The 22,721-nt window shown below is 39.7% G+C and overlaps 1 protein-coding gene across 2 annotated transcripts in view; it reads right to left on the reverse strand.

Annotated features, from left to right (window-relative positions):
• Window positions 1-571: 571 nt before the first annotated feature.
• fam189a1 (family with sequence similarity 189 member A1) overlaps window positions 572-22,721 on the reverse strand; it is a 136,238-nt gene continuing 114,088 nt past the window's right edge. For both annotated transcript variants that reach the window (XM_012850718.3, XM_012850717.3), the window contains exons 5-12: window positions 14,707-14,814; window positions 12,363-12,523; window positions 8,153-8,288; window positions 6,460-6,538; window positions 4,726-5,508; window positions 4,506-4,577; window positions 3,871-4,211; window positions 572-1,401 (exon numbers count right to left, since the gene is read on the reverse strand). In XM_012850718.3, the coding sequence (XP_012706172.2) occupies window positions 1,198-1,401; window positions 3,871-4,211; window positions 4,506-4,577; window positions 4,726-5,508; window positions 6,460-6,538; window positions 8,153-8,288; window positions 12,363-12,523; window positions 14,707-14,814 (1,884 nt within the window). In that variant the 3' untranslated portion in view covers window positions 572-1,197. The remainder of the gene's footprint in view (window positions 1,402-3,870; window positions 4,212-4,505; window positions 4,578-4,725; window positions 5,509-6,459; window positions 6,539-8,152; window positions 8,289-12,362; window positions 12,524-14,706; window positions 14,815-22,721) is intronic.

Genomic DNA, 22,721 nt, shown 5'->3' on the forward strand with positions numbered 1-22,721 from the left:
CGTAGGGCGTTTTGTGCGTGCGCGTGTTTCCCTCAAAACATGTTCAAATGTGCCTGCTCACTGTAATATTTAAGCCACGAGATTTCTAGATATACACGCGAAAAAGTGAAAATTTCCCTGCTGAAAAGAACCAACATGAAACCTGGACAGCGCTTCATTCTGTAAACCGGAAGTAAAGGGTTTTCATACATTTTTCAACACGAAGATGGATAGATGGAAAGATGGTGATAGATGGTGGTAATTGTAGACTGTTTGGCAACAAAACATGAAAAATGCTTTGGCGTGATTACTTTTGCACTAGCATAGGCACTGTATTCCTGTTCAGAGGGATGGTGGCACTTTCTCTAAATGCCAGTGTGTAAGAGGTGAGCTGTACCCTGGACAGGCTACCGGTCCGTGTTGTATAAAAGGTATTTAGAAAAGAATATTAGCTTTACGTTTTAATAACATTCCGGGAATGAAGATCTAATGTTATTAATATAGGTTACACGATCAGCTACTACATTGCAAATTAAGACAGAAGGGGGGAGGGAGAGAAATTGGCCTCCACACAAAGAAAGAAACGACTCAGTCAAAATTAAAAAATGTATATTTTATTGTAACACTGATAAGAATTCCAACACAATGAGGTAAGTTAAATAATCCACATTTGTGATGTTTTTGAACCACAAAATATTCACCACCTTATCAGGAACACTTCCACAAGTCAGCAAACAATGGCCAGCGGTGCCCATCCCATCGGTTCAGGTTACAGTTTAATACAAACATATTCATCTTTGTTTTTCATGAGGACAAAAGGAATACAGACAACAGAGATTTCTCTGCGTCTACGCCGTGGATCCAGGCTTAACCAGCTGAGTTTGTAGTTTTCTTTTTATAAGGAGATGCAATTCAGTAGAAAAGGTCCCCTGAGGGAGAAAAAACATTCTTTTGTTTGTTTCGAACGAGAAAAAGAAGCCACTACAGACACTCGCAGGCTCTGACCGAGTTTGCTACCATTTCTGCTGATGACTTGGCACTGTCTCACAGGGCACTACTGGCAGTGTGGGAGCATTTCAGATGCTTTGTACTGCAGCCACACTGAGCAAACAATGATCCCATAACGTCTGGAAAGGTTTTAATCACTCTGCAGACATCCGCTGCACAGGGCAGCAACGTCGGCGCACCGGAATGCCATCAGAGTCTTGACCCGAGTGGTCAGAGAATGGTTTCTCTGCACTCGAGGCTTTGATCAGAGGAAGGGGAGCCCTGTGAGTTGCTTGTGGAGCTGGTTTTCTGTGGGTGATGTTTCGAACGGCACATAGACGGGGACGGGGAGGAACTCAAAGCACCGCAGCTCTGGAGATGGATGTCCTCGTGGTCCCGTTTCCTGGGACTGCTGATGATGCGCTGGGTCATCACCTAGCAACATGAAAACAGAAAGAGAGAGAGAGAGAGAGACATTGTTAGGCTATTTGTTTTTAGATTTTTTTCACGTCTAAAAGGGTAAATTAATTTTGACATTTTCAAGTGTTGAGGGAAATAAAGCCTCACAAGGTCTTTATCATACAATTGACCTTAACTTGAAAAAAAAAAAAAAAACAGTTTACAGTCTACAGTGCTTTTGTAGGTCACTTCAAATGGCTCCGTAGTAACAGGTTTAGTCAAAGCAAAGTTATATCCACAGAGATGGCAGATTTGTATGTCAGAGCATGAGAAGTGTACGAGCTGACAGAATGCTTAACAGCATATGTGAAACTTTCTCTTAGATGAGACTGAGCAACTAGTTTATTTGTGCCTTGTTTTTTTTTTGTTTTTTTCAATGGCGTGATAACATGATCGGGAATGCAAGATGGCGTGAACAAAGAAATGTCAGTTAATTATTACCAGTATTGCCTTGCGACTATTAAAAGTTGTAATTAAGTGTGTGCCCGCAGGGTTTTCTTTGTCCTCTTATATGAGTGTTGCCCTATGATAGGACGGCATTACTGTCTGGGGTGTACTTTGCCTTTTGCTCAGTTGGCTGCTGGAGATTAATCTTGCCTGCAAGATCTCGTTTCAGTATTGTGGTTTAAGGCGGGACATACCGGTGCGACTAAAGCAAGAGCTGACGTGTCCACAGCCGAACAAACATAAACAACATAAAAGAAGTGCCTTGACTAGCTTGCCTTCTTGTGGTTTCTGATGACGTCTGATGCTTACTCTTTAATTTGATACCGTAATTGGGTCAAACCAACCTTTGGTAGGCGGGCACCAAGTGTCGCTTCGCCCAATCAGCTCGGAAAGCTCTGCTGATTGTCCCTCCTTTCCCCAAATGGATTCGATAGGAGCAGTCTGGGATTGATAATGTGCAGAACTAGAATGCTACACATTATCAATCTGGCTGGCCAGGTTCACTGGAGATAGGCACAGGACCACCAGACCTCCTGTGATCCTCATTATGCATGCATAGATAATGGATGGATGAAACAGATTTATTATGATTAAAGTGATATATTCCTGTTATTTTTGAAATATTCTTTGAGCTTAGCACGGGTGGTAAGAACAGCAAAGGGGATTATGGGATGCCGTCTGCATCCCAATGCAATTTATGCAGAACTAGTCCAAAGAAGGGCCAGACGTATCTCCACTGATCACATCCACCCAGGCAATGCGCTGTTGGCCTCTTTCCCATCAGGCAAACTCTTCAGAAGCCTCAAAGCCAAAACAAATAAACTTAGAAACAGCTTCTTCCCCAGAGCTGTGAGGGCAATTGCACCCTGACGGGAGACTGCCGTCCAACGCTTTAAAATCACCCCACTGTTACTAGCTCATCATACGTTACAATTCACCTTAATGTTACTGCCTACTTACACACTATCATCTCAGAATATCTAAATGCACATTGCTGTAAATGAAACCTCAAATCACCATTGCACAATAAGCACCTTACAACCTCTTTATCTGTTATCTGTGACGCTCCTGAACGCTACAAAAAAAAAAAGAGAAAAAAACCTGTTTGCCTTCATTATGTGTAATCTGAACCGGAGTGGCTGAGGGGATGTTTCGCCTCAGTAACACGCAGTGACGGCAAAGAATCTTTGAATCTTAGAAAAGCCTCTTTGATGCTTTCAAGAAAACGTTTTGTATGGATTTATGAATGAAAGGATGAATGGATCTACGCTGATCTTTAATGGGGCACATGCAATCTGCACGATTACCCTGAGTCTATCTCTGATTGGTCAATAAACTCCCTCTAAACTAGAAATGAACTCTTGAGCCAAGCTGGGGTCAATGGACTTAACTCTTGACTGGCCGATAACTTTTCTGATTGGATCAAGAAATTAGTTGAATTCCCAGTTTCCCCATGTTGCACTATGTTAAATATTCCATATGTCCACATTGTATAATTTATCAAGTTTGTATAAAGTTAGTGTGAAACTGTTAATTAAATTTTTTTACACACCAGAATGTAATGGTCAGATTAACCTGTTATTTTCTGTTTTCTCCTTCCTATCACCAACCTTTATTAAAAACACGTTTGTTTAAAATTGCCTTTGACTGTTCTAGTTAAACTGTTTTAATGTTCTTTTTTGTTTCTACATTCTATCCCTACTTGCTTTTAATGTGTTTTATTTTCCTATATTTTAATCATGTAATGCACTTTGCATTGTCTCTGTACTGGATTGTGCTATATAAATAAATTTGCCTTGCCTTGCCTTCTGTCTGGTGCAGTCAAAGTCAAAAGACGACAAACATGATAACCATTCATATGTCACATATCGTCCTGGAAAAAAAAAAAGTCTTCACTCTTCACATTAATTTAGAGAAGTTATGAGAGTGATTAATTGAAGAAGAAGAAGAATATCATCTTGTGTAGCTTTACGTGTCTTTACAGTCAAATCTAGTTACCTGATCGATGACATTGGCACTGAAGATGGCCTCCTCCATGTGTTTCTCATCCGATTTGATCACACACTTGATGTTGTTGACAACCTGCTGGACTTCTGGAGGTAGACTACTGCTGCTGGAGTGCTCCAGGAATTTGGCCACTAATATTTTTGTGTCTTTGTACATCTTAAGGTCAGCCAGCGAGTGTGGACGCTCATGGGAGAGGTGCGTGTGAAGGGCTCGGGGTTTAAGGTGGATGTCAACTTTCCTGCCCTCCTTTTGCTGCTGCTGCTGCTGCTGCTTTGCGACAGCTACGAGACCAGGCTTCGCTCCGGCTACTTCTGCCGAAACATCTCTCGGCTCTGAGGGGGAAACAGTGAAAAACCGTCAAGGCATAGAAAATAACAAAAACTTCCAGTAGAGCTTGTGCCATTGAATCATGTAAGTTAGCCGAAAAACATTCATGAAGATGACTCTTATAACACAGAGACATTGTTTTTTTTCTTCATTAACTTTTGAATGAAGCAGGACATTTATTTGCAACTGATAAAGTTTTATTTTTGATAAGAACAAAAACGAAATCAAGAGAAATCCACAATTAAGGAGTATGAATGTAATTTATGTTACAAAAATAATACTTATTTAGACTTTCTTACCCTGCTCTGGAGAAGTACGAGCTGAACCTGCAGCAGCTGGGTTACTTCCAGTGGTGCAGCCACAGTTTTGTCCTGCAGGGGGAGACAAAAAACTTTAACAGACCAAGACAAACAGACCATGGGATTCCACATTTCTGACATCCAGTAAGGCTCCCACTGCTACTCTATTTCATTATAAATTCAGAAGTGACTGATGTCTTCACTGATTTCCTGCACGTACTTCCTGTCGTGGTGGAGCAGGAGATGGGGTCACTGGTGGAGCGGACGATGCGTGCCAGTTTGCGGTACCTCCTGGCTGTTCTGTGGACCCGAGGCCTCTCTGAGGGCGACTGGCCACTCTGGGCTGAGGTAGAGGGGGGCTGTGAAGAGGAGGAGGGTGACCAAACACTGAAACACAGCCTGGGGCCTCGTGGTCTGATGGGAGGAGAGGGGGAAGGAGAGGGAGCCAAAGGGCTCATGGCAGAAGTTCCACCAGAGGAGGCCACTGAGGTTGGGGAGCAAGGCTGTGGTGGTGGGGGGATAGTTACGGGTAAGGTGAGCTTCCTGCTCATCATTCTCGCTTTGATTAGGGAATGTGTCTGGGCTTTTGGTGGCTCCTCTGGTAAATGTTTGGCTGAGGCCAGCTCGTCACACATGTGCATTGCAGCCCTGAGCTCCTCACATGGATGTGTGTTTTCTGTAGAATCCTCCTGGTCCAGGTTGCTAAAGTTTTCTGAGGACCAATCCGGGGAACGTTCCATTGAGTCCTGGGTGTGCGAGGACTCGCTGTATCCTGTGTCACTGGGGCGAGCGTCGGTGTTAGGCATGCCGCGATGGCAGCGGGAGGAGATGCGCGCGCAGAGTTCAAGGCTGGTGCAGCTGCCATCGGTGGGGGCAGTCTGCAGCGTGCCAAACGGAGACGAGTCAGAGCCCTGGACCTCCAGGGAGCACAGGTCCTCGGAGGAGCAGGTCTGGTCCGGGTCAGCCACCTCTGACACCATCAGCGACGCGCTGTCAACTGAGGCTGAAAATTTGAAAAAGTACAAATATAAATGCAAAAAAAAAAAACATTGGGTTAATTATGACTTAAAGAGAAACACATGCCTAACAATCTTTTGCAATTATTGTGGCCTTCTGTAATTTTTTTTAAGGAAGACAAGACAAAAGTAAGGATAATTCCAGAAATATAAAACTACCTCAATCAATTAATTAAAATGGCAATACAGGCATATAAATGATTGAAATATAAATGCTTATCAATCAATGAATGTGTATAGTGTTTTATTTATTTATCTATCTATCTATCTATCTATCTATCTATCTATCTATCTATCTATCTATCTATCTATCTATCTATCTATCTATCTATCTATCTATCTATCTATCTATCTATCTATCTATCTATCTATCTATCTATCTATCTATCTATCTATCTATCTATCTATCTATCTATCTATCTATCTATCTATCTATCTATCTATCTATCTATCTATCTATCTATCTATATATATATATATTATATATATATATATATATATATATATATTTTTTTTTTTTTTTATTTGGAAATGTTTTAAAGTCTATATTTATTTCTAATACATTGGTTTAACAAGGGCTTTGGGACACAAATAAGGGAAAACCTTAAGGGACATATTGAGATGAAAATGGTTTTATAAATAATACTGAAAAAAAACATACAATAGTTTGGTTAATATTTAAAACTGAAAATATAATTCACATTTTTTAGAAGAATGAAGAAAATAGTAAAAACATGAAACAAAAATATATAAATGCAATTGATGAATAAAGAATAAAAATAGTGCAGAACAAATTAATTAAATGAAACTAAAGGGTAAATTAAATGATGATGTCAATACTGAGATCACTCATCACAGCTATTATAAAATTGAACAAAACTTATTGAGGTATTTATATATTTCTTTATGGTGCCAGTCTTGGTCCTGCAGAGGTTTACCCTGCGTGCTGAATCCTGCTGTGGTGTTTCTGTCACACAGACTGGACTCGGTGGCCTGCTGCTCGTTACTGGTGGTGACCTGTAAAAAGCAAGATCATTTGTTTAAGAACCAGACCATGTACCATGTAAGCAGGAATTAAGGACTTTGAATGTTTTGTATGTATTGCATGAGCTGTGCTGCAACAAACCTACAATACCACTAACTGGTCTCTAGAGGGCTCCATTACTCTATCACACAACAAATAGTTTTCTTTTATTTTTAACAAAAGAATTACAAGTGCAGACAAATAGCAACTTAAGTGTATCATAGTTGTTAAAGACTTATTAATTTGTGGATGTAATCCAATATTGGAATAAAATCCTAGTATTGAATTAAACAAACAGTCGGAGGGAAGATTATTTTTACACTGTCAGGTAGGCTATAATAATAATAATAATAATAATAATAATAATAATAATAATAATAATAATAATAATAATAATAACATCCATCCATTTTCCAAACCGCTTTATCCCTCACGGGGTCGCGGGGGGTGCTATCTCCAGCATTCACTGGGCAAGAGGCGGGGTTCACCTGGACAGGTCGCCAGTCTGTCGCAGGGCAACACAGAGAGACAAACAGGACAAACAACCTTTCACACACACACTCACACCTAAGGACAATTTGGAGAAGCCAATTAACCTAACAGTCATGTTTTTGGACTGTGGGAGGAAGCCGGAGTACCCGGAGAGAACCCACGCATGCACAGGGAGAACATGCAAACTCCATGCAGAAAGACCCAGGGGTGTACTCGAACCCAGGACCTTCTTGCAAGGCAACAGTGCTACCCACTGTGCCACTGTGCAGCCCTATATAATATGCCAGCCCTATATAATAATAACAATAAATTATTATTATTATTATTATTATTATTATTATTATTATTATTATTATTATTATTATTATTATTATTATTATTATTATTATTATTATTATTATTATTATTATTATTATTATTAAGGCTGGGCCTTAATAATAATGATCTGATCTGATCACATTACAGTAACCGTCCAGGTGGTTTATTCACAAAAAGCAACAAATAATTGGCATGAAATACTTTTCTTCTTTTAATACACAATAACATAACATTTATTTAGTTCAAATCAAACTAACCGCATAAACTGGTTATGCTTTACAAATTTTCTCGGTTTTCGTCATGTAACTTAAACAAATAAGTTACACAACCCATTTTCAAAAATAGCCCAATTGGATTTCATATCTGGTGGAAGAATATTGTAGTACATATATATATATAGATATATATATATATAGAGTACGATATATATAGCTAGATAGATATATACGATAGATATATATAAGATAGATATATATATATATATATATATATATATATATAGATATATATCCATATATATATATATAGATATATATATCATATATATATATATATATATATATAGATATATATATATATATATATATATATATATTACAGTGTATCTGCAGTGTATTTATACACTGCAAATCAATCTGTAGCCTATAAATACCTGCTTGTGTAGATAATAATGAAATAAAATCCCTGAAAAGTATTTATAATTTAGGAAAAAGCATTTAAGACCTTTCTGCTTCTTTGTTTCCAATGTGGGCCATATACAGTAATTTAAAAGGCAGAATTGGATGTGTACCCCTCACCTGGCTGGCAGGAGTCTGACCCACCACAGACTCGTACGGAGGGGGCAGGTCAGTTGGATAAAGGGTTCCCGGGCTGTTTATTGGCACCCCATAGATGGCGCTGAAGGGGGAGTGTGGGAAGTCCAGATGCAGCCCTCTGCCAAGGATGTAACAGCACAAACAAAAGCAATGGATAAAATTCTTAAAGACAAATTGAAAACTGAATATAGATAGACTGGATACTATGTTGAGTCAGTCACGCAGCATTAAGTGTTTAACCAGCCTGATAAATGTGAATATTGGTCCAAAGAAACAACAACACAGTAGCATTTAATAAAGTATAAAGAACTAAACAGTGAAAGTTATCCTCCTGTCACAAACAGTCAAATCCAGACAATATGTATCATCGGCCTATTATTCAGTGTGCCCCACCGCTGTTTTATATGGTGCCAATTAAGATTAAGCAGCCATGCGTGCTGTTATATCTTTTAATTACAACCCTATTCTCAGCTAAAGCGGCAGACCATGAAATACAGCCGGAGCTCCCTGCAACCATCGGAGCCATTATGATGTCATGACACATGCCTGGCCTTCAGTAGAGACACCATAAAAGCTTCCTCTGCCTTGTATATATTTATGGCATAATTGACAAACATGTGTGGCTTCCAGCCAAAAAGCACCAGCCGTGGCATTCTTGTTCATAAGACAGGAAAATGGAGGGAGTTATTGGGTGGGGGTGGGTCATCTAATCATCCAGAGCTGCTTTTATAGGGGGGAAATGCTCCGACTCGCCACTGGTCACAGTGACACGTGATTGCCACACTGAGATAATAAATAAATAAATATATGAATACTGCTTGATAGGAGTGTTTTTTTTTTTAAGGATTTAAATGCTGCTCCAGACAGTATGACTAAATTGTTTAAAGTACAGTCTACAAAACATGCAAATGTAGATTTACTTAAAAGAATTGTCTGCTAAAATTTGTAAAAGAGCGTGGGGGAAAACAGATTAAGCAGAAATTCCTTTTCTTTTCTTTACCGTCCATTTTCTTCTGTACTTCTTGCTTCTGCAGACTTTAGCCTATCTCTCAACCATAATCCACATTTATTTGGTTGTGATGTTTTACCTGCTGACCCCAATTCTAGCTGATTCTGACCACTATCTAAGATCTACAATGTAGAAAATACAAAATCTCGCTCTCTTGTTGTGAGTGGTTAATTATTCATATTTTGAGTCAAAGCAACTTCATTGTGGGTAAGAGACAGAGAGAGTTGAGGACATTGTACAACAAGACAAAGGGAGATGGCATTTTAAGATGGCTTTAGCATATTTTATTAGAGATTAGCAAAGGTAAAACAGCTGGCATTACAGAAGCAGCAGTCTTCCTCTGTGTGTGATCCCCTGAGAAAGTAGATCTATCTTGACTCTGAGATTTCCAAAAGGCTGCCAATATTTCAAAATCTAGCATGTTCCAAATAAAGCTCAAAGGGATACAACAGAGCAACTTTGCTGTTCTCCAATCAGTCTTCCTGTTATCTGCTGTAAGTCTCTCTTGCTCTCTCACAGACTGAAATTAATGCAAGACTCAACATGTCATTGTAGTTTATTTCTTATTTGCTTTTAACGGATTTTGTGCTTCCTCTGATTTTATTTTAAACATAAATTTATTTAATTTGTACTGAAATAGGTAAAACTGAGCCACATCAAAATGGCATGAAAAAGACGTGCTTTCAGAGGCTGCTGCTGCTGATGGGTTACAAGAGGCGTCTCTTGAGCTTCCCTGATGAAGAATTCAGACCAAGTCGTTGCTGTTCCACTTTATATAGGCCACAATTGAAGGATGTGAATGTGAAAAGGAAACTATTTAAAAGCATAATATTTGCCCTTTGAAGACACCTATGATGAGACAGAGATTCAGCAAAATAAAATTTTGTAAAATAAAATACTGTATTTTTCGGACTATAAATTGCGCTGTTTTCATGGTTTTGGCCAATCCTGTGACTTATAGTCAGGTGTGACCTATATTTCAATTTTAAATGGTAATTAATTTTGACCAACATGAACCAAGAATTAAACATTACCGTCTATAGCCGCAAGAGGGCGCTCTAGGCTTGTAAAAACTATATGCTGCTCTTGTACCACTTACAAATTAATTGAAACATTAACTTATAGACAACAAAGACTGAACACATGGTTGTATGTTGTTTCGCTGTTTCACTTTGCATTCATGCAGCAGCACGTTGCATGGTGCAGCTCGAAGGGCCCAAAACGAGACAGAACCCTGTTATTGGGATGTCCATGAAGCTAATGGACTAGCTAGCAGCTAGTTTAAAGGTCTGTTGTCCGGGCGGTTTACAATTACACTGATGCAGGTGAGCCTTATGTTACTCTGAATAATCGGCATCGTACTGTTAGTTTAGCACGTAGCACCGTTACGGTCTAATTTCAGCGTAATTTTGACAACTTTCAGGGTAATGGCCCGTTACACTGAAGTGTGTTGAAGTTGCTGGCTTGTTATGCAACCTCCCAGGTATGTTCCAAGTTATTCAGCCGGTTGTGGATGCAGTTGTGTAAATGAATAAATTGGTTTATCAGATTAAATGTAAAAATTTTAGTCTTGGGCTGTCTGAAATAAATGTCTAAATAAATGTGTATAGTCCAGCCCGACTTGTGTTTTTTTCCCTGTTTATGATGCATTTTTTGACTGATGCGACTTATATTCCGGAGCGACTTATAGTTCGAAAAATATGGTACTTAATGAGATTAAATTTCCTTTTGATGAGTGCAATTTTTCAAAACTTGACTGTTAACATCACTACGACTACTTGAATATTTACTCAACCATTTTTCGAGAGCACTGGACATATAGCACAATTGCAGCATATCAAATGTTTTAAACGGAAAAGCTTTTTGCGGCCCAATGCAAATTTACTGCCACATTTAAAGAAAGCTGATCAGAGATATTGTTGTTATTGTAAAATGCATTTCCTGTTCAAGCAGTATATCATTTTAGCTCTAAACTGTTTTGGGCTTCTTTTTGTTGCAGTTTTCATTTTTATATAAAAAATAATTCCTTGATAAAACAGGTCTAGACTTTTTGGAAGACAGTTTAAGCTTCCAAGTTTCTTTATTGCAGAGCCTTGCTTTTATTAAATAGTGATGCAGCAGCACCCTGCAGAATAGAAATGATGCATCTATAGCAGGACAATTTGTGCCAAACATTTTTCTCACTCAGCATTGCTGGCTCCTTCACAGATGGCTAAGTTCGAACCAGCTATGTGTATCAATTAAGTCCAATTAAATCACTGATGCAGACATTTGTAACTCTGATGAAGATGTACTGTCCTTGATTACTTAAGTCTTGAGTATGTGAAATCTATGTTTATCCAAAATGAATCATACATTTTCATTTATTAGAAAATATGAGAGTTTTTTTTAACTTAATCTCTATATTTTAGCCTAAATTGAGTAAATACAGATCCACATCCAACGGTGGCCTTATTCGATCCTGGTCAGGTGTTTTTTCCCCTTTCTTTTCATATTAAAGTGATTCCCAGCACTGTTATGGCAAAGCTGCCAAAGGCCTAAAAACTCAGCCGTGCAATATTAATTTTTTTCAGGATTTTCTTAATCTTTAATGATATTATATACAACAGATGAGTTCCTCATATTGCTTGGTGACCCATGTCTCTATATTTACCAGGGTAAGACTCAGCTTCCACTCATGATCATTATAATCAGGATTTGTTTTCAAATGCTTCACCAGGAGTCATTATTTTTAACTTCAGTCTTTACTTCCCTTTGTTATTCACGGTCCAGTCTCAAATCTCTAGTGTTTTTAAAATAATTGCATCCTGCTTTTATTTATATTAAAGGGACGTCTAAGAAAACACATAGGACCACGTTTACCCCATTTCAACTGACGTCCTCTACAAACTGCATTAGGCTGCTTTTGACTGATGACTGCAGTCTTTAAATGCATTTAATTTTTAATAGTTATTGGACAGCATTTCACTGACTGGGTAAATTAAGGTAAAGTTTATTGTACTTGGAATTACTAAGGAATTTGTAGCAAATAAAAGGTATATATTTTGACTTCTGGACACAATCTAAACACTGAACAACCACAAGTTAGATTTGCTGTTGGAAATTAATCAAATAATCTTTATACTGTGATGGTGTCTACATCTCTAAGCAGATACATTGAAACGTTGCTGTAAAGCTTCTCACCTTTGTCCATCCATTGAAGGAGTGCATGTGTATTCGGGGGGGTAGTACGGTGGCGGAGGGATGGGAGGAATGAACTCGTCAAAGTCCAGGGTCTGATGTAGGATGGTACCATGAGGGGTCATACACTCAGCATTTAAGGCTCGAGCTCTGTGCGGCATGAACTGGAAAGCAACATAAAAAGAAACATGACTAGGCCATTACTACACAACTTATTAGATCCTTAGATTCACTGGTACTTTACAGATTCAATGAACTGAAACGATGAGCCAAAGGTGAACGTCTATTTGTATCTTTTTTTTCCTGTGAATTTTTTTCTGTAACCTTTAAAATGTAAGACAGATACTCAAAGGAAATTTTGCAAAGTTAGGGACTTCAGTCCGATGATCTAGTACCCCCTCCTGTGTATCGGCCTTTCATTTCTATGTCATAAACAGATATGCTGGTACATTTCCAAGCAGCATCATCTTTGTGGGAATCTTGCGCTACATCAGGGGTAATATCAGCTGCCGCCAAGCGAGGCTGTCGCGGATTCTTTGGAAATGTTGAAAAATGTAGGCTCGTCATCATTACAATTTAGATGCAACATATACTGGATGTACACTGCCAAATGTAGGCTACATTTCCAATAAACTGCAGTTGCACCCTCTCCTATTTAAAAATACTGTTTTTGTTGGTCCAAACATAAAGAAAAAATGCAGAATTCGTGAACCATCATGAGCTATTTGAGCAGTCTGAGAGCACTTCACTCTCAGACTGCAGGTCTGCTGGTGGTTCCTAGAGTCTCTAAAACTAGAATGGGAGGCAGATCCTTTAGCTATCAAGCTCGTCTCCTGTGGAACCAACTCCCAGTTTTGGTCCGTGAGGCAGACACCCTGTCTAATTTTAAGACTAATCTTAAAACTTTTCTTTTTGACAAAGCTTCTAATTAGAGTGGCTTAGGTTACCCTGAGCTATCTCTCTAGTTATGCTACTATAGACTTAGGATGCTGGAGGACATCAGGGTCTATTTTTCTTACTCTGCTGAGTTCTCCTACTGTTCTCCAATTTGCATTGTTTGTTGTTATTTCAACTTTTTGTCATTTTACTCTTCATAGTAGGTACACCTGGTCTGGCGTTCTGTTAGCTGTGACATTATCCAGGGGAGACAGATCATTTGCTATTACCATATAACATAACTTTTTGTCTCTCTGCTCTGTCTTCTCTAACCACCAGTCGGCTGAGGCAGATGACTGTTCACACAGAGCCTGGTTCTGCTGCTCCACTGTCGCTTCATGCATGCTCAGTATGAGGGATTGCTGCAAAGCCATCGACAATGCAGGCGACTGTCCACTGTGGCTCTACGCTCCTTCACTAGGAGGGAATGCAGCTTGTCAAGACTTGATGCAATCTGCTTGGTTTCTTTAAATAATAAACTGTATAATTTGATTGAATTTGACTTTGTAAAGTGCCTTGAGATGACGTGTTGTGAACTGGCTCTATATAAATAAAATTGAATTGAATTGAATAACGTTAGCTTGATGTGTTAGCTTAGCATGTAACATGTTTTCAACATGTTAGAGTTTCAACTTCTAGCAGAAAATAATTGCTCAGATGAATGGCTGTGGGAGGGGAGAGGCTGTTATTGCTGTGCAAGAAATGCAACAATTTGGGTAAATCTATATGGCTCAGTTAATATCTTTGAATAGTTAATGTTTTTAGTATTGATTATATCAAGATATCGATTATTTTGACAACCCTCAGCTATATCATTAAAAGCTATCCTGTTCTTTACTGGGAACTTATTTGCAGTACTAAATGTAACCCAAAGACAAGTTGACTAATTTATATATTTCTACTTATACATGATTTATTTATAATCAATAGACATCAATAGACAATGATCTCTCTTGTTTCTATATCTTTTTCCCTGACAAAGATTTTTTTTAGCAATTGCTGCACAAGCATAACATAATACCTTTATGTCTATATTCTGATTCCTACTCTGTTTTCTTTATAATAATTAGACTGAATCACAAGTTCTGCTTTAACAGTTGCTTCCAAAACTCTGGGTTTTCCAGGCTGGTCAGACTACATTCAAAACAAAATGTCACTGCTGATTTCCCGTCTCTGCAGACTGTTGTCAAAGAAAACACGTAGCCACAGGCAGCAGTCTAAATATTTAAACTTGTTTAAGCAGGCATAAAATTCCCAGCATGAAAACTGTGGAGGGTTCTTGCATCACAAGCTACAGCAAGGTAAGTTTTACGATGACAGGAGCGCTCTACCTGATGAGTTGCGGGTGTGTTCGATGGTATGAAATACCAGTTGTGGATTTTAAAAGAGCCCACCCTTCCATCCCTCTTACCATCTGCAGTACATCAGTTGACACCATCTGCATGCAGCACATCGCGGTGGCAAGAGCGCACACAATGGTGGAGATGACATTAAGGGCACAGACGCTGAACAGCAGCTCCTAAAGGAGAACAGACAGATGAGGAGAACGTTAGAGGAGACGAAAAATAAAAAGGAGAGAGTGAAATAAACAAGACTGCAGGAGAGGAGGGAATGGAAAATGATGAATTTGGACAAAAATTGGAAACATAAAAAAGATCTAACATAAAAAGCACAGAGCTAAGAAAGGACTGATTTCTCTAAGTAGGTAAATAGAATCTCTGTTTTTTTTCCTTCTTGCTGTTTTAATGTAACTAAAGTACAGTAGCAGTTAGTGAATTTGTACTAAAATATGAATGTGTGGGCTAGTGAACCACAAGTCCAGCACTGTGAAAAACAATGATTAAAAATTCTGTTAGTTGTTCAAGAGATAAATGCCTTTAAGTTTAAAAACAACTATTTACATACACTTCATAAAGACGTGTAATGCTTTTTTTTTTTTTTTTGTCCAAGCTTTAATCTGCTGGCTAATGTCTTAGGAGGTTGCTCAATATTTCCACTTAGCTTTTTCTTTCCCAATGACGCCATTTGTTTTGGGAAGTGTTCACCATCCTAAAGCTGGAATGGTGTTGTCAGACTTGCAGGATTTATCCTTTTACTCTAAACAGTAAAAAATGGTTCTATTGGCCAAACATTTGATGTTTGATTTCATCAGACCACGCCATGTCTTTAAGAATTAAAATCTTTTTTCCTTGATTGCCTTTGCAAGCTGTAATCGTTTATTTTCTGGTCGCTTATGTTGGGAAAGGGCTTGTTTCACTGAGAAAGCTTCAGTCAGTACCTCTATAAGGTCTTCTGATTTTTTCTGCCGTTGAATTGCACATTCATCTCTGGGACACAGAATCAGTCTTTTTCTAAATGGTATGACAGCTGGACTCTACTATGGTGTTTATGCTTGTATATAATTGTTTGAAATTAATGTGGCCCCCATCTGGATTTTGGAAATTGTATCCATGGTTTAACCAGACTTGTTGAGGTCCACAGTTATCTCCCTGATGTGTTGCCTGTTTTTTTTTTTTTCCCAAAAAAATAAATAAAAAATCTATGACGTCACAAAGAAGTGGTGTGTTTGAGGTGTTGCCAGAAATTATACCCACAGGCAGGCCTTCTTTTGATTAAAATGTTGTTAATTAACCTATCAGAAGGTTATAGAGCCATCTTGGCTTTCATAAATGTCTATTTTAAACTGCAAGTGGCCCTGCCTTTTAAACATATAAGATTTTCATGTGGACTAACATCCTAACCTCTTAATTTCACAAAATAAATTAATTCATAACTTAGTTCAGTCAAAACATTGATTTTAGTGAACAATGATAACAGCTTGTATAACAGCCCAAACAGGGAAAAAAACACGTGGTCAGTCTGTCCTGAACAATATAATCAACACAGTTTTCATTAATAGTCAAAGATACATCTTTTAATGAGTAATTTATTCTAGCAAACACAATTTACATTTTATCACAGTTAATTATTTACAAATTGATCTTCTAATGAGTAAATGTGAGCGGGGACGGTGAATATATGGAAGAGACTTTAGGTTTGAGATTTTCAGTTTTAATGTTTCAAACCTCATTTTGCTGCAAATATGAGGAACATGAATAGGTCTCTTTACAGACAATAATTTGATTTCACTCTTACTTTTTGTGAGCAGTCTTCTAAAATAAAGTGTAACAGCAAATATACCCTGCACACATTTTTTTTTTCAGATTAATTTGGCTCTCATGTATAGGGACGTTATGTCACTCAGACCACCTTCATACATTTTCACTACGTTCAAATCTGCATCCAGTACTGCAGATTTTAAGTTTCTTTAGACCTATAGGCATTTCTGAAGAACTCACATTGACAAGCTTTGTTGACTCTAGAGCAGTTATTTCTTTCTTGATAGTAGCGAATTTGAACAGATTTCGTGTTAGATGGACGTCTGGGAGACTTGCACCCGTCTGGTATTTCATGCCAAGCTGTTAATCATAACTGCTGTTTTGAGACCGCTGCCACGTTCACTTTAAATTTCGGTTAATATTGATGCTCCTCAATTGGCAGACTAATAGAGGCTTTAATTTCTATAATGTTGAGCATATCACTCTGCTTATGTACTTTATGCATCATTAAAGCTGACCGAACATTCTATAAAGCCAGCTACAGTCAGCAGACTGCCACTTCCCCTAATACCAAATTATGTTTAAGTGCCTTCTCTCACTTCTTCTAAGGTGATGGAAGGATGAATTGAGGTTTGTAGACAGAGAAATGCAGTACCTTAGTGATGCAGACATTACTACTCCAGCCAAGAGAGAACTAAGCCAAAACGCAAACCTCTTAATGTCCTGGCCAAATACATAATCTGATCATCTCAAACTATTCGTTATGACAAGAGACTAAATAAATGATACTGCTAAAACAAGTTTCCCGTGAAGAGTGTTTAGGCTCATCCTTACAGATAAGTCCAGGAGACTTAATCAGAGTACACCAGAAAGAGACATCTGATATGTTGAACTGCCCATTAAACACCGCTCACGTAAAGAGTTGTGGACGTGCTGAAACTAAAGAGACTCTGCAGACATTCAGGGCAGAATATGATTGTAAAAAAAAAAAAAAAAGGAAATGCTTCAGGATCCCACTAAAGAGTTAAATAAAGTTTGACTGCTGCTACCCCTGAGTCATAACTGGAAAAGTTTTAATATTTAGATCTCTGTACCTATGATATAGTGATAGAGGGTAACAAAATTGAGAATTTTCTCAGGAGTTGGCACAGTGGAGCCATAAAAAGGAAAAAGGAACCTTTTTTTCTTGTATTGACCTCCGGGCCCCAATGTGGCTTCAACCCCACAGCGGCAGACTGAGGACAAGACTTAATTACTTTTTCGCATCACTGATACTCAACTCCTGCCTCGCGAACCAAGAAGTTCTGGACCAAATGTGTCAATTAGTTTCTCCTTTAAGCTTCTGGAATTACAACAGGCTAAAGGTGTCAAAGAAGTGAACCCTGTTATTTTCCAATCAGTGTGAAGTTACTAGTTTCCCAGCCAGTCACATTAATACCCCCCATTTGTGAATCAGCTCCTCAGAGTGTCTGACAGAAAGTCCCAAATGTCTTTTAGAAACACCCACAGCAGTTACAGAGATCAGCTTAATAAGAAAGAAAATTACCTCAAATATTTTCTTACATATGCACAACATCCTAGTAATTTATGTTTTCTTAGCACAAGCTAATCTTTTTCCAGACATTTTCACACACAAATTCATTTCAGTTGAATCAACAAACCAGCTAAACACCCACACCCACCCCCCTCGCACCATGAATAAATCTGTCTGACGACATGAAGTAGCCTGAAAGATAAAAAACACACATTATGCCACAATCTAAAACAACTCAATAACAGATGAGAAGCAATATTCTATAGTGTGGAAAAGGTTAAGGTGAGAATCTTTCTCCACAAACAGAGAAAACACTGAATAGTAGTGGAAGCACTTGGGAGAAGCCAACCCACGAAAATCAATCCAAGAGCTCATGATGATTCGTCTACGAGGTCAGAAAGATCAAAAACAAAATCTAAAGCAGCAATCCCCAACACAGAAAGAATACATAATGTACATTACTTCTATTTTAATTTAATATCTGGGTCTGAACAATGCTTTTACGGAAAAATGGATGGATTCTCTTCATTACATCCATCTATGACTCACTCGTGATGCATGTCAAGATGCATGTCTTGATACGTTACCGCTAAAAGTAAACCCACAAATTAGCAAAACCAACATGACAAAAGGGTTTGCTGAGGAGGCAGAAAACGAGCCCACGACTTCTAAGAATTTAATATATTCTCTACTTAAAATATTGATTAATTGTGACAGGTGATTTCCACGCACAAAGCCCATTCTGCATGTGACCAGCTCTCTAATGAAAGCAACGAAATCTTCAAAATTCATTTGCCACTTGGAGACCAAGAGTTCTGCCAATAAAAAGCAAGCCTTTGGAGTACTTTGAAATAAAACAAAAACAAATAAGAAGGACAAAATCAATAACTGAGGGATGGCACATCAATAAATGCCAGTGCACTAAGGCTACGTTCATACTGGAGGCCTTAATGCTCAATTCCGATCTTTTTGTGAAATCAGATTTTTTTGCGTGGTCGTTTACATTTCCAAATATATGCGGCTTCTATGTGATCTCCTGTGTGAACTGAATGCGTTCAACCTAAGTGTCCCCCATGCGCACTCGTGGACGCGATGACGTCACACGTAGCAAGCGTCCTCAGTGTTTGCGGAAGTAAAGGGGGGGGGGGGGGGGTCGCGGCTCTGGTGCCTCGCTTTTTCTGAAAGTAGGCTGACAGGAAGGGGGGTGGAAGAGGGTGAGAGACATGCGGCAAAGGACCGCGGGTCGGATTCGTTCCCAGGTTCGACCTCGTCGAGGACTAAGGCCTCCGGATATGGGTCGCGCTACCTGCTGCGCCAAAAGTGCGCCCCATTTTGCGGTCTTTAATTTATTTTCTAACCGGAGCTTTCTCTCCACTGACTGCTCTTCTCATTGTAGTCCGCTATGGGTGTCGTCTTTCTTCCCGCTTCTGCATAGCAGGACGCAGAATAGTAACGTTTGTCGAGTATTGGTGACGTACAGGTCGGATAAATGCGACTCGGCCGTACGGACACAGGTCGCATTTGAAAAGATCAGATACGTATCGGATTCAGGACCACATATCCAAGTGGCCTGGGTCGCATTTGAAAAAATCCGATCTGTGTTGTTCAGACTGTCATAAAAAGATCAGATACTGGTCGCATATGGGCAAAAAAATCGGATTTGGGTCACTTCAAGCTGCAGTGTGAACGTAGCTTAAGAGTACCTTATTTGGTGGCTAACCGTATAGCTAAGGCTAAGAAGCCATTCACTGGTCCTGCCTGCCACTAAAGACATTTGCCGTGAACTTCTAGGAGAGGCTGCGGCTAAAATGATAGCATAGGTGCCTTTTTCAGCAAACTAGAAAACGGAAATGTCCTTTTGTGTTGTCATATGCAAAGACAGAGCGGCTGCCTTTGCTCTCTGGTTTAACTGATCGGATTAAGGAGGCTGCACCTGAATGTGAGTCTACGCATCGTGTCGTCCTCAGTGAAATGCTACCTCGCCGAAAAATGCCACCAGAAAATAACCGCATATTGAAGGATGAGGTTAAAGTTACTGACCACATCAAAGAATATGCCCTTAACTCACGCCTGTTCAAGCAGCTGTGTGAGGAGGTGGACATCTTACACATAAATGTGATGGCCGTCCTGAGCGGGGGATTGCTGGTCACAGAGTTTTTGAATTATGAGAGCAAGTGCAGAGATTTCTCTCAGACAAAAAGTCACAGCTGGCATTTCCTGGACAACCTGCTTAATGAACTCAATCTGTCACTCCAGGGAGAAATGGCAACTGTCTTCAAGTTGGCAGATAAAGTAGCATTTAAAGCCAAACTGGATTTATGGGGATGGCACGTGAACAGAGGTATATTTGAGAGGTTTCAATCATTATCTGGGATATTGGAAGAGACTGGGCTTGTGCCTTCATTCTCCCCAGCTGGCGGACGATCCCCTGTCTTTGCTTTGAAAAGAGTCCAAGCGCTATTTCCACAAACTGCCAAGGAATGGATCCACTACCCATTTGTCAACAAACCAGGTGAATACAGCATGTGTACGCAAGAAGAGGACAAACCGAAGCAGATTGTGACTGACACAGCCATCTCTGCCGGTATTCTGCATGAAAATTGCAGTAGAATACCTTGAGATTGCCCCAGCAGTACTGAAAACCATGTTGGTATTTGTGTGAAGTCAGAATAAAACAAAGTAATGGAATAGATATGACATAGGTAACACGATTCGGGTGCCGTCTCCCATTACCCCTAGATGGGCCCATATCATTGCAGAGAGACAAGCTCGGGGCTCCTACTGATTCAGCATTATGGGGAGTTTCATTTTTTTATGCACTTTAAATTTGCTGAAAAATTTTGAACGCACTTTTAAAGGTTACCATATATGTCTTCATCATCTTTTTATTTGTCATTGCTGGGCTGCCACTGAGCGGCGATTGGGGAACATTCTGAGGCTCAGGGTCCAGCACAGTAACCATGATTTACAGTGGGATTTGAACCGGGGAACTTGCAGTGTTCCCAGGACACAAGTGCCCTGCTCTAACCCCCAGGCCACCAAGTTAAAATTTTCTGAGGTTTTGGAGGTATAATACGATGTGCATTTATGAGGCTGTGATATTGTCCAAACTGGACCAAAGGACCTGCAAAGGACATTCCTTTGTCGCGGTGAACTCTCGTCAGGGAACTTCGTACTGTCACGGGTATGCTGGCAGCGAGTTGTCCGCTGCGATAGCGCGTTGAAGAACTGGATCCCAGCTGCACATTCCTTTGTTGCGGCAGGGAGCTCGCGGCAGGGAACTCGGTACTGTAGCACGGTGCTGCTTGCTCCCCTACCGCGCCTCTGTCTATGTAGCTATGTGTTTCAGTCTCACTGTGTTAAATCGTTAAGGTTAAAGCCTTTGGTCAGCTTGGCCTCGCCTGTCCGACATCCTGCAACACAAACACGTCAACCAGCCAGAATAATGGATTTGTAGCAGAGTGTTGCACCATGAAGAGAGGTGTGGATGGAGGGGGAAGGAGTGGGTGGGGGAATTGGGGTGGGGGGTGGGAGGTGAAGGGCGTGTTTGACCAGTTTTCCAATAATGGTTGTAGCCAATCACTACTCTCTGCCAGAACGTCTTGTCTCGCTGGATCCAGGTTGGTTCCCAGTGTCTTCTAGTCGCTCTGCCAGTTTGATCTTTTGGATCTGTCCTCCCCCTGCAACACTAGTTCTGTTTGACTAGTGCTTGTGTGCACCGCCTGGTACTAGCTTCTGCTGGGACTTTTGTGTCTCACTTTGCCTGTGCTGGGAACTCTTCGACGGCTTCTAGTCAAGTCTGGTTCTGTCTGCTACAACTGATCAGGTCTGGTTCTGCCTGCAACATCGCCTGCATTGCATGATCAAGTCATCTTCTTCCTGCATCACCTGGTCAGCAGTCAGTTATCTTCAGTCATCATCATCTGGTCATCTGCCTGTTTCTGCACCCATTCTAAATAAACTTTTATTACTATTTGCTGTGTCCAGCTCGAACATCGGGTTCTCCTCGTACCAGTACATTACAGGTATTAATCAGGCTGAATCATTAAAGAAATATTTTAATTGCTAAATGTGTTTTCATTTGTAAAACTCTCCATAGGACATCATGTCTTTGCACCTAGATGAAAGGTCTGCTTACGCATTTCTATCTGAATCAATCATCAAGCTGACTTAAAAATGTGGGAACTATGGTAGTGGATGCGTCACCTGACATCGATGCATCTTATAGTGCTGGGCCTTTTTCACTGATGTTGCAGAGGAGAGAAAACAAGCATTGGTTTGCCAAAACAGATGGAGGTTTGGGCAAGAAAAGGCAGCAGTGCCAAACACATCAGCTACTGCTGGGGCTATTGGTCTGTGTTTTTCATGCCGTGTACAATGCCCTGCACGATATCTGCCACCCTGGTAAGCATGTGCAAAGAGTCTGAGAAGTCATGTTTTATTGCAGTAGCACAATCTCAATCTCCTCTAACTGTGAGCTTTGAACATTTTGTTATCCATCCTGACCAAGTTCCTTGCAGTGCATGGTGCCATTAAACAATTGGGTCTTTGCCCATTCTTCCAGTTTAGTAATTTTAAACTGGTCAAATAAATTTGTTTTAAGGCTTTCTGCACATAAAAAAGGGACGTCAAACATGGAGGCCGATGTAGCTCTGTGGCTTTAGCATGTTCACATAATGAATTCGCTTCAGGACTGGGCTGGATCTTTGACTGGAAAAAGTCCTAAAGTAGAGCATTGTGTACAGCATTTATATAACCCAAATCACTGTCAGCCTAAAATTTGTTTTAGGGGAT

The sequence above is a fragment of the Fundulus heteroclitus genome, unplaced genomic scaffold (assembly GCF_011125445.2).
Source record: "Fundulus heteroclitus isolate FHET01 unplaced genomic scaffold, MU-UCD_Fhet_4.1 scaffold_38, whole genome shotgun sequence".
NCBI classification, from domain to species: domain Eukaryota; kingdom Metazoa; phylum Chordata; class Actinopteri; order Cyprinodontiformes; family Fundulidae; genus Fundulus; species Fundulus heteroclitus.